General features: G+C 39.7%; 1 protein-coding gene across 3 annotated transcripts in view; it reads left to right on the plus strand.

Annotated features, from left to right (window-relative positions):
* Positions 1 to 15,088, plus strand: part of LOC104484339 (von Willebrand factor D and EGF domain-containing protein) — a 186,239-nt gene that overhangs the window by 159,963 nt on the left and 11,188 nt on the right. For all 3 annotated transcript variants that reach the window (XM_086751479.1, XM_086751480.1, XM_086751481.1), the window contains exons 26-27: positions 7,833 to 7,928; positions 9,076 to 9,171. In XM_086751479.1, the coding sequence (XP_086607605.1) occupies positions 7,833 to 7,928; positions 9,076 to 9,171 (192 nt within the window). The remainder of the gene's footprint in view (positions 1 to 7,832; positions 7,929 to 9,075; positions 9,172 to 15,088) is intronic.

A 15,088-nucleotide genomic window follows, 5' to 3' on the forward strand; every position in this document is an offset into this window, starting at 1 on the left:
GACTAACAGATCAGTGCAGTGCCAATGCAGACAGCGGTCCTCTTCCTAACCCCTGACCAGGCTCCCACCTGAGGTCCTTGCTCTTTGGCTGGGTCATCAGCTGGACCGAAGTGACCTGTGGCTGGTCTTTTTGGTTTGAGCTTGCATCTCCCACGCCACTGCGGTTCTCTTCAGTTACTCTGCCTGAATCTCCCTTTTTCTTTGTACAGATGAAAATAAAACCAAATTGCATCAAGCATAGGCAACGGCTTAGCCCACTCAGTGCAATGGAAACATGTCTGAATGGCAGGTCATACTGCAAGCACAGAAGCTACAAAAACAATAAACAGAGGAAAATAATGTATATGAGAATCCTCTTTCACTTCTTATTCAGGCATGACAAGAAAGCAGCTCAACAGAACAATTTATACACACGCTGCAATGGTTCACTGACCTAATAAAACATGGAGCATTCTTCAATGAAGAGAAAATGTTTCCAAACCCAAGACCCTAACAAGATGGGAATATAAGCCGTGCTGAGAGTATACTTTACAATTCCCCACGTTAATTATATACTAACAGTTGCAAAGATGAGAATGAAGTATAGCTATAGTCTCTTTCAAATTAATAGTGTTGCAGACTAAAACCAATTAGTAAATGAGAAAAAGGTTTTGCTAATGATCTCAAAATCTGACAGTTCCTAGCAGAATATTCCCCAAATATATAAATGTGTACCTGCACATGCTTATTTTGTTTATAGTGGCTTTCCTTCCAAAAGACGCTGAAATATTTTGCAGCTATCCAAACATCATATTATTGTATCTCTAGAAAGAGTTTCACCTGACAAGAGACAGCAGGCAAAATGAAGATCAGGAGATCCAGAAGTAGAAATATTTCAATCCAAGGAGAGTGGAAAGTCCTCTATCTCTACTGGAGTGACAATCTCTTATTAGTTTCCACAGCTTCCGGAGGTTTCAGAGTCTTGCTGACTACCAGGGAAATGTTTGGAAGTACAGATAGAGAGACAAGGATCCTCTTTAATTGACAGAAAATGTTATCATCTGATGAGAGTGAGATGACAGAGCAAACAGGAATGCAGTACATTACGTACCAACCAGCAGTTTTGCCATCCAGCATTTATTATTTTTCCAATTTTTTTCCTGAACTAATACCTAAATTAGATTTATTTCCTGCTTGAATAACTCTAAAAGGCCCCATAGCTGTATCAGAGCACACATCAGAACGAAGAGCAGGCGCAATTACGCAAAGCACTGGCATTGCACTGCAATCTATAGGGTCTGCAATATTTCAGATCATTTTTTCTTCTGAATTGTGCACTAGGTCATGCAAACTAACTCATATTGCTAGAGCCATGTGGTAGAGTGAATATATTATAAATGCAAACTGTCACCACACCCATCACAATTACATTTGCAGCTCCCTCTGTGTCTTGTAGTAATTTGTTCTCCTGCACTGCAACCCTCAGTGGTTTCTACCAGATTATTTTTTCTATTCAGAAAGGTAATTTATTGAAGAAGTGCTTTGCATCTCTGTCAGAGATATGTGAAGTGAGAAACAGGGATGAGGAAACCTCAAAATGATTTGATATGGGTAAGGATCCAAATTTTAGAAGAACCTTGCACAAAAATTGCAAACAATTTTATTACCTGACAAATATTCCTTCTTCTTTAAATTTAATATGTGGCTATAATTACTGACATTCAGTGGATCACACATCCAAGGTTACTCTGATAGAGCTTGGATAGAGGGGTATTCCTTTATTTACTAATCCAAATCAACATAGATTATGAATTCCAGACAAAATCAAGCTCTGGAACAACATAATGCGCCTAAAAATCAGCAAGGGCAAAACTAGTTCCTTACTGCCCTTGGAAAAAGAAAAAAAAAAGAGACTAGAAATTGCTAGTGTCCCAAATCCATAACATGTTTTTCAGAGCTATGTGCATTTGGGACCTTCACAGTAGCAGATATATTGGTACATCCATCTCGCTAATGATCTGTTGAGCATCAGTTATACCCTCTAAAGGGGAGAATGACATTTTTTACCTCGACTGCTTTCTGCTCCTGTCAGGGCAGTAGGATCCAAACAACGGTGCCCTGTGTTAAAAACACCCTTTCTAGCTAGAACACACCCATTTTGGGATTCATTTTTTCAAAGGATTGAAGATCATTTAGTAAAATCAAATCTTTATTTGGAGCCTAGAAGCATCGAACCAATTGTTTCCTTGCTGCAGCCGGGATACTGTTTCATTCAAGCGGTGCTGCTGGGATGCATAATGCATCCAGAGATGGGGAACTTTCTTTCCAATTGATCAACTGTACTGTGCTATTTATTTCCTGAAACTGCTGACCTGACCCTCCAATTCTCATCCTATGGAAACGATCAGCAACAGCCAGACATTTTAGGGCTGCAGTCTCAAGGTTCCTGGCACAGACCATTTCCCTGGGTTTTGTGTTTTATCTATAGGTAATGGATATTACCTTAAACATTGGAAAAGGACTAGAAGTGCCAGTTTTAACGCAAAACCCACTGCTTCACATCTACTGCTTTCATTTTTGTTCTCAGCTTGAGTTCTGTCATCTGTATTTTCTTGACAAGACCAGTCAGTGTTATTTTTAAATCTGTCCCATGCTCTGTGTCCTTACCGTGTCGTATCTCCCCAGTTACAGCTCTTTGTTTTTGAGAATGTCATACCAAATCAAGATAACCACTGAGCAGAAAGGAGAAAACAAACATTAAAACAACATGAACACATACAAAAGCCAAAACTGTGACTGATCAAGCTTCTTGCTCCTCAAAGGAGCAATAGAGAGAGCAAGTAGAAATACGCGCTAGACCCACAGAGAAGTCAGGCCAAAACCAACACCAGCCAGAAATAAAAGTAGTGCCTGTGAATCACATACAAATGACAGTACAGGGATGGTGACTTGAAGCATAGGTTGGAGTATATATCTACCAGTAGGTGTTCTTTTGGCCTTCTTTCCGTGTTATTTGTCAGTAAAGCTGTAGCCTGATGCATTACCTTAGCTGGCCCTCACAGATGTTACTGCTCGAGGCTATTTTTTCGCTTCCATCCAAAGGCACAATGCATCCAGAAGCAGGTCAATTTTCTCAGCTTCTACAGGGCATTAAAAAAAAAAAAAAAAGAAAAAGAAAAATTGACGTGAAAAGTACATCTTCTAATCAGCTCTGCAGTGTGACGCACTGTCTCCTCATGTCTCAGGATATGTGATGACAGGTAATTTTTGATTCACAAAGAAATAGTCCGTGCAGCCTCATTGTCAGGAAAGGACATGGATGTTCAGCTGTGGCAAGACATATTCCTGAAACGTTGCAGAAGATCCCTTTCTGCCAAAATTTTAGGAGCCTGATTTAATATTCCTTCTGCTTTGACTTTATAAGGGTGGTAATTAAGATTGTCCTGTTTCATCAAAATTACAAGCGTTTCACTAATTATTATTATCTACTTCTAGCAAGAAAAGGTGTAGTGGGGTACTTGCATCAAGAGGTGGCTTAGGTTCAATTGATAAGTTTTTGTCCGCTAATCCACAGAGGCAGTGGGTGTCTGAAGGAAATGTCTGCCTTCTTTAGTCACTCAACTAACCAGCAGCTACTGCTGGCTAATATTTATTTCAGAAAAAAAAAAAGATTATTCTCAGTCGCTTAGAGTATGTGCAGTCCAGCAAAGCATGCTCAGTGCTTAACTTTGCCCCCAGTCCCTTTTGGCTTTGCTTAACTGGCATATTTTGCCTAGCACATTTTTTCTTAGAATTTAGTAATCTCTAGAAATATTTATTTTGCGGGAAAATTCTTCCCTTTGGATGACAAATCAGAAGGTCTGACTACCTTAAAGGTGTCAGGGCTGAACAGTGGAACTGTGGAGCTCCATGGAGTTTGATAAAGAGTTGCAAGAAGCACTTCACTGGGTCAAGTCAGCCTAGAGGGGATAGGCTATGAAAAGGGTCACAGAAAAAAATTTAAGTGATTGTAAGGTCAAAATGCATTAAAGTCAACAAAGAGAAATAGCTGCTGCATAGAACAGAAAACCTAGCAACTTGTGAATGCCTTTCAGTGCACAGAAGCATTGCGTACATTCTGTATGATGTTCCGTGCAACACCTATGTTTTATCTTAACACCTGCAGCTGCTTGGTACCTTATCAACATCCCCCCTCACCTGAAATACAGCACGTAATCATGCTGCTTCTTTAACCTGCATTATCACCTTCAACATAGGCTTACCTTATCTAACTTGCTAGTTTTGGAAAATATAAGATCATGGAAGTCCTTTCTAGTTTTAAAGGGTGGCCTTATAGACTTGGGGTGTGTTACAGAATCGAGTAACTACTGCATATGAAATTCTGTGCTTCGGTTCTTCACAAAAAGCATGGAAATGTCCAGGGTGAGAGCAAAGGGAATGGGATGAAGGCTTTAGTGATACTTACTGACTGCCAGCAAGCTTTCAGGATGTGTTGATAGTACAGGAATCTCTCTACCCCCAGCAATACCCTACCAAACTGCAACAAAGGGGAGACAACAACGTGTTTACAGCCATGTCATCAGGAGCAGTCCCCAAGGCAGGTGGAAAACTGTCAAACCACTGCTGTCTTTGGGTCAAGATGCCAGGCCTTTTTTAAGGGGAGGGGAAAAAAAGAAACGTGAGTCTTTTCAAAGTCATGCCAGTGCCTGGGAGGATTATGATAATTCGATTTGCTCTCCTAGTGTCTGATAATTTATTTAGTTTTCCTGTGAGAGGCTGTAACATTTTTGTTTGCTATTTTGAAATTGGAGCTCGTCCATAGAGGCCAAGGAGTGCGACTAGCAAGGATCCGAACTAGTTATCATCAACAAACGTTGAAGTCTGCCTGACGGGTACTGAGATAGAATTGTATTTAAGAAAGTTAAAGAAAGGGAGAACAAGGTGATTATGTCAGATGGCAAAAGGGGAGAGAGAACACTGCATTAATTTACGTAAAGGTGCTCGTGAAGATAAAGTATCTTCCCCGGAGCGCAGGCAGTCAGAAGTGCCCCTCCAGTTCAGAACAAGTTTGGTGCTTCCCTGAGTTCACTTTGAATTTAACTCCTTTGGATTTATCACCTGAGAGATGCCTCAAGCAATAAACAACGTAAAATAAGTTCATGCTATATTTCCATAGTTACTTGTTCATTTGTAAGGCAGTTGAACAAAGAGGGAAATAGATCCCAAGCTGGAAGTCAGTTTGAACTGTTCTGTTTTATGCAGGTCGAGACCGGACCTCACCTGTCACTTAAAGTTTTGCTGAATTACAATGCAAATGGGGCTGGAACAAGTTCAGTTACATACAAACTTAAAATCAAAAGTTAATGAAAAAGTTTGGCTCCCTGTAATTGAAGGAAGAGTCTGTTTTTCGATAATTTTAAAAATCTGCTATCAGTGCAAAACAACCAGGAATATCTTAAAATTACATTGTTTGTATAAGCTGAGAAGTACACAGCTGTGTACTGTAAGGGAGAAGAAGATAAATCCTCATTTGAACAAATACTACTCTGCTTCTAGTTATTTTCTCTTGGCTTTATTTTTTAAGTCTGTGAGGGGAAGACATTGTCCAAGTTTTAGATGATCTCAAAATCAAATCCCTGGATTTCAAGGGTATGATTTTGGGACAGCAGGTTAGCAATGGGGACATTATGGTCCATGAACATCACCAAGCTTAAGGTAATTTGAAATCTAGATCCAAATCTTATGGTTTGCGGTCATCTTTTCTAAATTCCAGATATCTAAGCTGTTTTATTGAAAGGGGGAGTCAAATACAACACAACATAAGATTGTAGGTCAGAAGTCCATTATTGTGGATGTCAGATCAAAAGGGGGAGAAAAAGGAAGGGGGAAAACAAAAGATTAAATGATTTCTGAGTTATGGTTGCCATAACACGTTGAACTCATCTAGGTTTTAACTGGTGGTTGCAGCATTTTTTGCTAGTTCAGCAAGACCTGTAGATCCCTGTTAGCCTTAGCAAGCAGAGCCCAAGATTATAGCATGGGTCAGGAGAGGCGGAGAAAGAAGGAAAAAGAGCATGACAGTTTAAGGGCTTGGATCCAAGCAGCCCTTATAAGCCTGGGTAAGTCTGACCGGCCTAAGGGCAGGTCTCTGTGCTGAGGGATGCAGGAGGCTCGGCGAGCTCGGTGCAGAACAAAATGCAAACGTGGCAGCTAACCAAGAGCAGCAGTGTAACGCTAACAGCTGCCAGTGCAGCAGCATCTGCACGGAAAGAATAGACCAGGACACAAAAAGCCACAAAAGCATTCACCACATCACAGGAGTAATTAGGGAATCTAAATCTACCTACCCAAAAATGCCTGATCATACCTAAGAGAGGAACAGAAGGTTATTCTCCCATCAAATAACAGTTGCTGTATTTTTGCATGCTACTATTTAATAAATTTTACAATTTTGAGCCTCTTTGCAGGATTTCATTTTCTACAGTAAAGGTCTGAGGAGGGGTTCTGGCAGTTTCAGAGCCCTGTACACAGTGACGACTCGAAAATCAGAATTGCCACAGCATTAGTATTCAAGTTCTGTTCTTACTGCTGATGTACCAAAAGACATCACAACCTTAAGGCTAATAAAGGCACTGTGATGCTACATTTTAGCTCTCAGCCTGCTCAGTGCCTGCAGAAGAAAGTAGCCCACTCCTCACTGAGGAAAAGCTGGGTGGTCGGCAGCCACCCAGCCCCACAAATGAGGACTGACGCTTATTACTGCTGTCGGTAACGAGTCACCAGGAAATCCCGTTCTGCTTATAAAACCTTAAACATGGTAGAAGCCATTCGACACAAACGTGTCCTCAAACCTTCGTTGTCAGACTCCTGCTGACTTGACTCTCGTACTCCTGCCCAACCACTTCCTACGTAACACAGCTTTATCATCTTCCACCCAGTTATCAAACACCTTCTTCCATTTAAAAGGCAAACCATTCCCACTCCCCTCACCCCAGCACTGCCCTGTTTCTAAACTGCATTGCCTCTGATGGCTCCATCCTACACTTACCATAACAGGCAAAGAGAAACAGGGGGTGAGGACTTTGAGTATCCACCTATGGCATCTCCCTATGTCAGAGCAGGTTGGGGTTGCAACTGTTTGACTTGCCAGAACAGTGAGATTTTACTGTTAGATGATGTAAACCAACAATATGGATAAATACAGAGTTTAATCTGAGACACAAAAATTAACAATTAGATGTATTACATTTCCAATGTAATCTAACAAAAGTCATCTAGTTTCCTCTCATTGAAAGAACAATGTAGCTTTCACATCTTATTTATATGAAAGAATACAGTAAAAAATTAAGTACTTTAACAAATAATATTGCAAAAAGGCCACGGAGGAATAAATCTACTTAATCTTGAAACTTGGTTGAATGCAAAAACATTCCCAAAATTGTGTGAAACCAATCTATCCTCTTCAAGTCCTTTCTTATCTAAATGAATATCTGAGAACATGTTTTCCAATCAGGAAGCGAAAGCTCTAACAAGTACTCTATCTGCCCACAGCTGGCACAGAAAATTTCTTACTTGTTTTTCTGAGAATCTTTGTAATTAACGTCTCTCTCATTTTCTGGTGAGGCAGCTCTTACTGGAGCTCGCTTGAAAGAGCTCCTACACAAGGCGTAGCGTTTTCCAGAAGGATTTATGGGAGCTATCAAGCCTCTGTGTTTCGAATTCTCAAATCCAAATTACTTTTCTGTCTTTTAATTACAAGTAACTGAACCTTCTGAAAGGAAGTGAATAAGTCTCTAGCAAAGTCTTCCCTTGTATCTCAGCTACCATGTTCCTCCGTTGATGTTTGTCTGCAGGTGTCTGTGATCCCACGTGCATGAACGGAGGGAAATGCGTGAGCCCGAATGTCTGTGACTGCCCGTCGGGATGGAGGGGAAAGCACTGCGATAAACGTAAGTACCGCTACTGCCCGTCAAACGGAGTGTTATTACTTAGGCCAGTCAGCATCAATTGTAATCTTCTTTTAATACCAAAAAACAATTTAGTGAATAGAAACTGTTTTGCTATTTCAGCAGTTTGGAGAAAAACAGTTTGAAGTACAGGTAATACAAAATGCTATAAACATTTGATGCTTGCAAAAGAAAGAAGTTGTGTAGGGGAATCCTGGTTCTGCTTTATGCAGCTGTCTGTTTGACATCTTGTTATGGAAATTCATTTTTATAGTATTAAATTTGAAGTATTGGTTTTATGTTTCAGCAGCTTCACATATTGTGTTTTATTTTACAGAGAAATTTCAAAATACAGAACTATTTAAAGCCTGCTATAAAGCCTTCCAAGCTGATATACTCTCAAGGTCACCAGATACATTTTGGTGCATAATTTGGAGAGTGATGCATTCTTACTCTGTAACTCTACCAGATCTGATTCCAGATACATAAAAATGTAATTAAAAAACCCTCTTACCCTAAAATATTCTCAAGGAATATTTTTCCTCACGTGGCTATTCATTACCACCATGTTGACAGATAAACTGAGCAAATTTATAATCAAGATGACACACTGTGTGTAAACCAAATTAAAATATTGGCTTTTTACCCTTTAGGTCCTGATAGTGAATACTATTTCAAAACCAGTGTTTTGAAATTATAATACTAATAATTTATTAAGAAATTCTGAAGGAAGTCTGTGTCTCTCACATATATACACCAAACATGCATTCACTCTTTCAGGATCTCTCAATAAATAACATATGCAATAAATATACCTAACTTTACTATGAAAATCTATTTATTTATAATATGGAACAGATATTATGCATATAACACAAATAGTATATATCATATGGAGAGTATTCTTAGCTGATGCTGAGCTGAGCATTAGAAATAGCAAAGCTGCCGGCAGACAGTCATCAGAGATAAATTTCTTAAGAAGCAAATATCAAAGAATCTTGAACACTGATTATCTGATGAATAGAACTTATTAACTTATTTACAAATTAGCCTTATGCAATAAAACCTAGCAGGTCATCTTTCAGACAGATCTTGAACACCTAGATATATCGTGTACATTTTCTCACTTGTTTCATGTCAATCTGTTCAGCTGTTTGCCTGCAGAAATGTTTGAACGGTGGAGAATGTATAGGTCCAAACATCTGCGCGTGCTCCGGAGGATGGGTAGGAATGCTCTGCCAGACCCGTAAGTGCTGCCTTAATTACTGCTCTAGCCATGCGCATTACACCGGAGATCTTTACGCATTTAATTTTCTGCTAAGTGTGTATTACATGTAAAAGTCAACCATGACATGATTAGCACCTACATTCTGCTCTTTATTTGTCAGAACTGTCTTACGCTGCCAGTAAAACTATTACTTTCAAAGACATTTCTGGACTCAACATCAGCGGGAGAAAGAGACCTGACTCGTCTTTTCCTTACGTGGATGCTGAGTTCCACCTGTCAGACAAAAGCAGTAGTCCTTAAATTCAGTAATTTGAAATAGAAGGTAAAAAAAGAGAGGTCAGGATTAAAAGGAAATGGAGTAGCACATTTTGTATACCCAGATGGCATTAAGCACAGCAAGAATTTCTATGTATCTACCAACCTAAGAGCCGGATCCTGTACAAGCTACACGCCCAGACTGACAACGGAGATGGCTGGAAGTATTTGCATGTGGAGAGACTGGAAGGCCTGGAACAAGAAGAGACCCGTTATTGCCTCTTACACACAGGTCACTTCAGTTTGTGTGTGTTATTAGCTTTGCAGTGAAAGGGCATGAGGAAAATATCAAGGCATTATCCTCTTTAAAGGGCAATCTTTCTTTCCTCTCACACTCACAGAGTGTAATTACTTATGGAAATCTTTTGTCGGTTAAATCCCAATGGCTCTGTAATTGTTTCTTTGTGCCAGCTGTCTTCTAGTTCAAACATAGTAATGTTTAAAGTTATTTATTGGTTCATGACATATTCTCGACTCAGTTTATTAAATAAATAAACAAATCGTGCTCATTCCTGTGAAAGGCAAGCAGGGCTTACTAGCCTTAACAATTTCTGCTGTGCTGTGCAGGCACACAAGCCTAAGCAACTTTTTATAAATCTATCTAACCTTTGGAACCTTGCTCCAAGTCCGTTCACTTGCTAGACACTCTGGCTTTATTATTTCTTCCCATGTTTTCACTGTAGTGGAGAATTAAATCAGCTTTTTGTCCAGAAGGAGCTGGCTGAAACTCCTAGGTCCCACAGCAAACCCAAATAATCACCAAGTGGTTGGAATTTCTGGGTTTTTAAATAGAGAAAGCGAAGAATATTGCCAGAGAGCAGATGGTGAGGTCTTATAACGTTGCTCAGGGGCGTTCACAGTGAGGCAGGGAGAAAGCAGAGGAACAAGAAAGTCTTCATCCTCACAGATGTTAGGGATAAAGTTTCACATAGAAGTGTAACCCCTGCAAACAGGTCTGGTTTTGTGTTTTAACAGAAGTCTGTTCACCCAAATCCAGAAGTCAATTAAAAAAAAAAAAAAAGTATTTGTCTGCCTAAATACAAAAAGCCTTCTAAGCACCTCCCTTGCTCAAATAAGCGTTGGCCTTCGCCTCAGCTCTGGCACTGGCGAGCAGGCTGCTCGCAGCAGCACAGAGGACTGGAACCAACTCTGGTTACACCTTTTGGTGCCCTCTCATTACTTCAACCTGTCTCCCATCTCCCAGCAGCACGCAAGTCATGGGCGAAATCCATGCGCCCTGCGAGAAACAATGCATTTCTGGCAAAGAAGCGTTTGGTTCATGACACCACTCCCCTGTCCAAAACTACTTTTTCAAATTTAAGCCCCAGAGATTTCCTTGTGCTCGGCATCCCCTTTCCTGCTTGGGTGCATACGCCCAAATTCTGTGCTTCACTATAGGATCAACAACAGGGCTGAATACAGTCTTGATTTGCACTGCTTTACCCACAGACTTTGGCTGTTAAACTCAATAACAGGGCAAAACATTCACATTATAAGATAAGAAAGTAGTAGCAATATATTATTCATGATAGTCAAATTTATTTATTAGACTAATAAATTATTTATTTATTAACTATTAGTCTAATTTATTTTATTATATAGTATATAAAAGCATGCTATATTATTTATTGTATTGTATATGGATTTATTAATTTATATAATCTATTCATTATTTTATTTTTCATATTATTCTTCTACATTGTTTCCATTTGATAACACAAAAATTCCATCTCACTTGACAAGTAACAATCCAGATGATAACTTTTCTCAGCAATCACTGTACCTTCTCCACTATCCAGAAGCAATTTGGCCTGGATTGTTTCTCTGGGTATTTTTCAAGGGCAGGAGGAGGTTCGATAATGCCAGCTTCATTCTTTTCAGCCTGTGAATTCATGCAGCTGCCCTTATCGAGATGGCAGAGATGGAAATGGAGATATAGGTTTTATCTACACAGTGAACCCAATTTTTTCCTCATTAACTTCCTAACACACACCCAGTAGGATGACCAAACCAAAGGATCTACAGAGACTTCCACTATTTTCTGCACATTTCTCAGAAGAAAAAAAAAAATCGTTTCAGTCCTCTGTACTGACATAGCTAGTCAGAGCAGGCCATTACGCCAACAAAAAAGACTTGGACATCTACTTTTGATTTATCTTTAGCAAGAAGTCACAGAACACCTTCATCAGTGCAGTTTCTAACTCACAAAGCCCAAGCCTGCATGGACAGGTCAAGAAGATGTTTGGAGGCAGCAGTAGGTATGGCTGCCACAATAAAATCTTTTCTAAATCTTCTGTTCTCAGTCTTCTGTAAAACCAGAAAAAGCCAAACATGACATTTGCTACTTTTAGGTCCCTAATAATTAAATACCTACAAGTGAAAATACTGAAGTCTCAGATCTACCTGCCAACATTCACCAGAAAAGAAGGCCATAGATCTCTGGCAGAAATGATAATCCAAAATGCTTCAACCTTTCAGTGACATCACCTTTGCCAGTAACCTAGTGAAGATTTTCAGTTCTGTTGCAATGAAGATTGACACTGTCTAAGTCAGAATAATTTTATCTCTAAAGTATTTGAAAATGCTTCAGAGAGTAAGACCAGTCTCTGGCTACCACTACACTGCAGAACTTTGCAATAGTAGAGACTTTTAGGAGACACTGGTAACAGAAGAACACAATACTCCTCTTTTACCAGACTGTAAATAAAGAGATCAGTCAAGAGAATAGTTTTGTTCCCCACTCATCTGTAACTGAACAGAATAGCTTCTGAAAGAGAATCAATAAAATAGGTCATTTGTCCTAACAAATAAGGTGTACGGTGGAATACACACATTATCCTTGATAAATTATCCTATGACTTTGATGGTCATACTTTAAGGAACAACAGTCAAGTTTCAGACTGTATTGCGAATGTAGAGAAATTACCTCTCAGGAGGACAAATTAAAAAATGTTGTTTAAATATTCAACATATCTCAACTACAGAAACCAGTAGCTTCGTAGATTAGGTTCCCTCCATTAGAACATATTTTTTGTCTGACTCTGTTTTCAGCTTTCATGACAGCAGCACAAATATTAAAAAAATTCCCTCTCTGAAAACACATAAACAGTCTCCCAGAAGCACCATGTTCTCATCATTATTTCCTTCCCATTCCATGTTAGATGTGAAGTCTAAAGCTCCATGCTTGTGGCTTCCCCCTGCCTCCTGCAGTGTTAACTCCATCTCACTTTTTCTTGAGCTAGGAAAGAAACATTAGAGCAAAGCAGTGAAGACCTGACAGTGAATCTGATTACCCTGACAGATAGAGCCAAAACACAACCCGGTAGAGCCAGAAGGCTTCTGGCCAGGTGTATAAGTGTTTGAGGGTCTGAATGCAGGATCAAGGTATAATTCTAATAATTAATTATAAAGTATAAGAAGGTTATAGTTGTGAAGGATCTTCGTCATTAAGATTCATGCTGCTATCTTCTGTTCTAATATTATTGAACCCATACCAGCTCCTCATTGCCCTTCAGAATATCTCCTCTTTATTTGCATGTTATAAGTGTCAAGCTTCCAGCCTTATAATTTCCTCAACATTCTTCCTCGTTCTCTCTCTGCCTTCAACAACAGCTCAGACAAGCTTTCTTCTAGCTATGTAACCCTTTCAAACCTTAAAAAAAAGAAACATCTTAAAAAAAGAATGTAGTTCTCATGCAAATTCTAGCTCTGTTCTTTTAATACCCAAGGATAAATCTCTCTCTGTAATGGGCATTTATTGATTATAATTTTCACATAAGCTTAGCTTATTAAACGACTTTCATTGCTGAATCTGTACAGGATAATGCATACATAGCCTGTGTCATTTTTAGTGTTTAGTGGCTTAGCATCCCCTGTAAATACATTTATGAAATATTCATTTGAACTTCAGCTATGTTATTATCCTCTGTGATTTCAATTCCAATTTTCTTCCAAAATGTTTTTAACTTTTCTCCTAACTGCGCTCTTGTTTTTCTGAGCACTATAGCAGGAAGCAGTGGGTGGAGAGGGAAAGACAGGCAGATAACAAAGGATAAAAAAGCAGGAAATCTTTTCCCTTTTTTTCCTTTGTTTGCATCAACTGAGAATAAAAAAAAAAACAAAAACACAGACAGAAAAAAAGCCTGGTACCTTATCTAATGCCTGTTCCATGCAAACCAGAACAGCCCCAGCTGCTACAGGGGTCTCCAGAAGAGTCCAGCTGTCTTTGCCTTACCTGTTCTTATTTTATCCACTACCAAGCTGAAAGGAGCACCAACTTCCATTTTTCCCCAGCACAAGTTCATACCAAATGAATAATCGTAATATCATACACAGCTCTCTCTTGCAGTTTACTACACAGTGGAACAAAACTGGTGTGGGCACAAGGAGTCCCTTCTGCTGACAACGCATTCCCTATTGGGAAACCTTTTTGTTCCAGTGAATGAAACTCAAAGATTTTTCCAGCTATAAGTCGGAGTTCTTCAAAGTTCACGGAGGAGCTGAAGTAGCAGTCGGCAGATGACGAGCACGCTGTTCTAGCCTGAGAGTGATTTCACTCCTCCGCTGCCCCATCCAGACCCAGGATTCAAACCTGGGCCTCCCTCCCTCAGAAAGAGAAATTCAGAAGTTTGCAGCTTCTTGCAGCTTCTGGGTCTTAAGGAGTGTTTTGTAACAGACACCTAATAAATCAAGTTTGCTTCTTAAAATCTTGTTTCAACAAAACAGCACTTTTACCTTTTCAAAACAACTGAAATCTATCAACTATCATCAAATATCCTACATCCTAGGAAGGCAAGGCACTAACTCCAGGTAACTGTTGTCCTACAGCAGACACCCACCTGACACAGCTGGCTTTTTCAAAAGGATCACTTGAAGGTCACCAGCATGTGCAGGTCTCCACGTGTTCTTGTTCTGGACACAGTCCGGGTCAGTAGTTTTGACACAGCAGGAACCCTTGCTACCTGACTGTACTCCTAAGAGGAGCAATTTGCCAAGCTGGTTACAGCCTCTTACTTTTAGGACAGATAGAATGGCAGTCAGTCTGGTTCTTCGCTCCTCTGTCCCGTAGCTGTCAGGCCTGAAGTTCAGTGTACTTATTTAGATTTTCATATTCACTACTCTGGCAAAATCTCAACCTCCTCACTGCGTGTTAGCTGCCATGATAACCTGATAGAATAAAACCAATGCAAATTCCAGATGTTGTTAAATGTCTTGTTGCTGACCTTCCAAGGTCACTATAACAATTACTATAACTCTGAGAATCATATTTGGATGGCTTTGGTCCCACTGCAGGGTTTTTCACTGGCCTGGTCTCTCTCTAAGACTTCTAATCTTAACACGAAGAATTTGCATGAGCTTAAATTTGCGTCAAAATCACAACCTAACAAACTGAAATTCTCAAATTTGTTCCTTCAGCCTCTGAATTTGTTGAAGTTGATTTTCTGTGAAAAATCCCCTTGTAGGGGTACATTAAACTCTTTCAAATCTGATGGAACACTTTGCTCCACGATGGGGGAGGTCATAGTGGATCATAAAAATGCTTCTACTTTATTTTCAGTAGGAAGCATTCTTCATGGTGTGTGGTTTGCAGCTTCCCATATGCCTCTGCCACACAAGAAAA

Source organism: Chlamydotis macqueenii, chromosome 6 (assembly GCF_036417535.1).
Source record: "Chlamydotis macqueenii isolate bChlMac1 chromosome 6, bChlMac1.mat, whole genome shotgun sequence".
Classification (NCBI taxonomy): Eukaryota; Metazoa; Chordata; class Aves; order Otidiformes; family Otididae; genus Chlamydotis; species Chlamydotis macqueenii.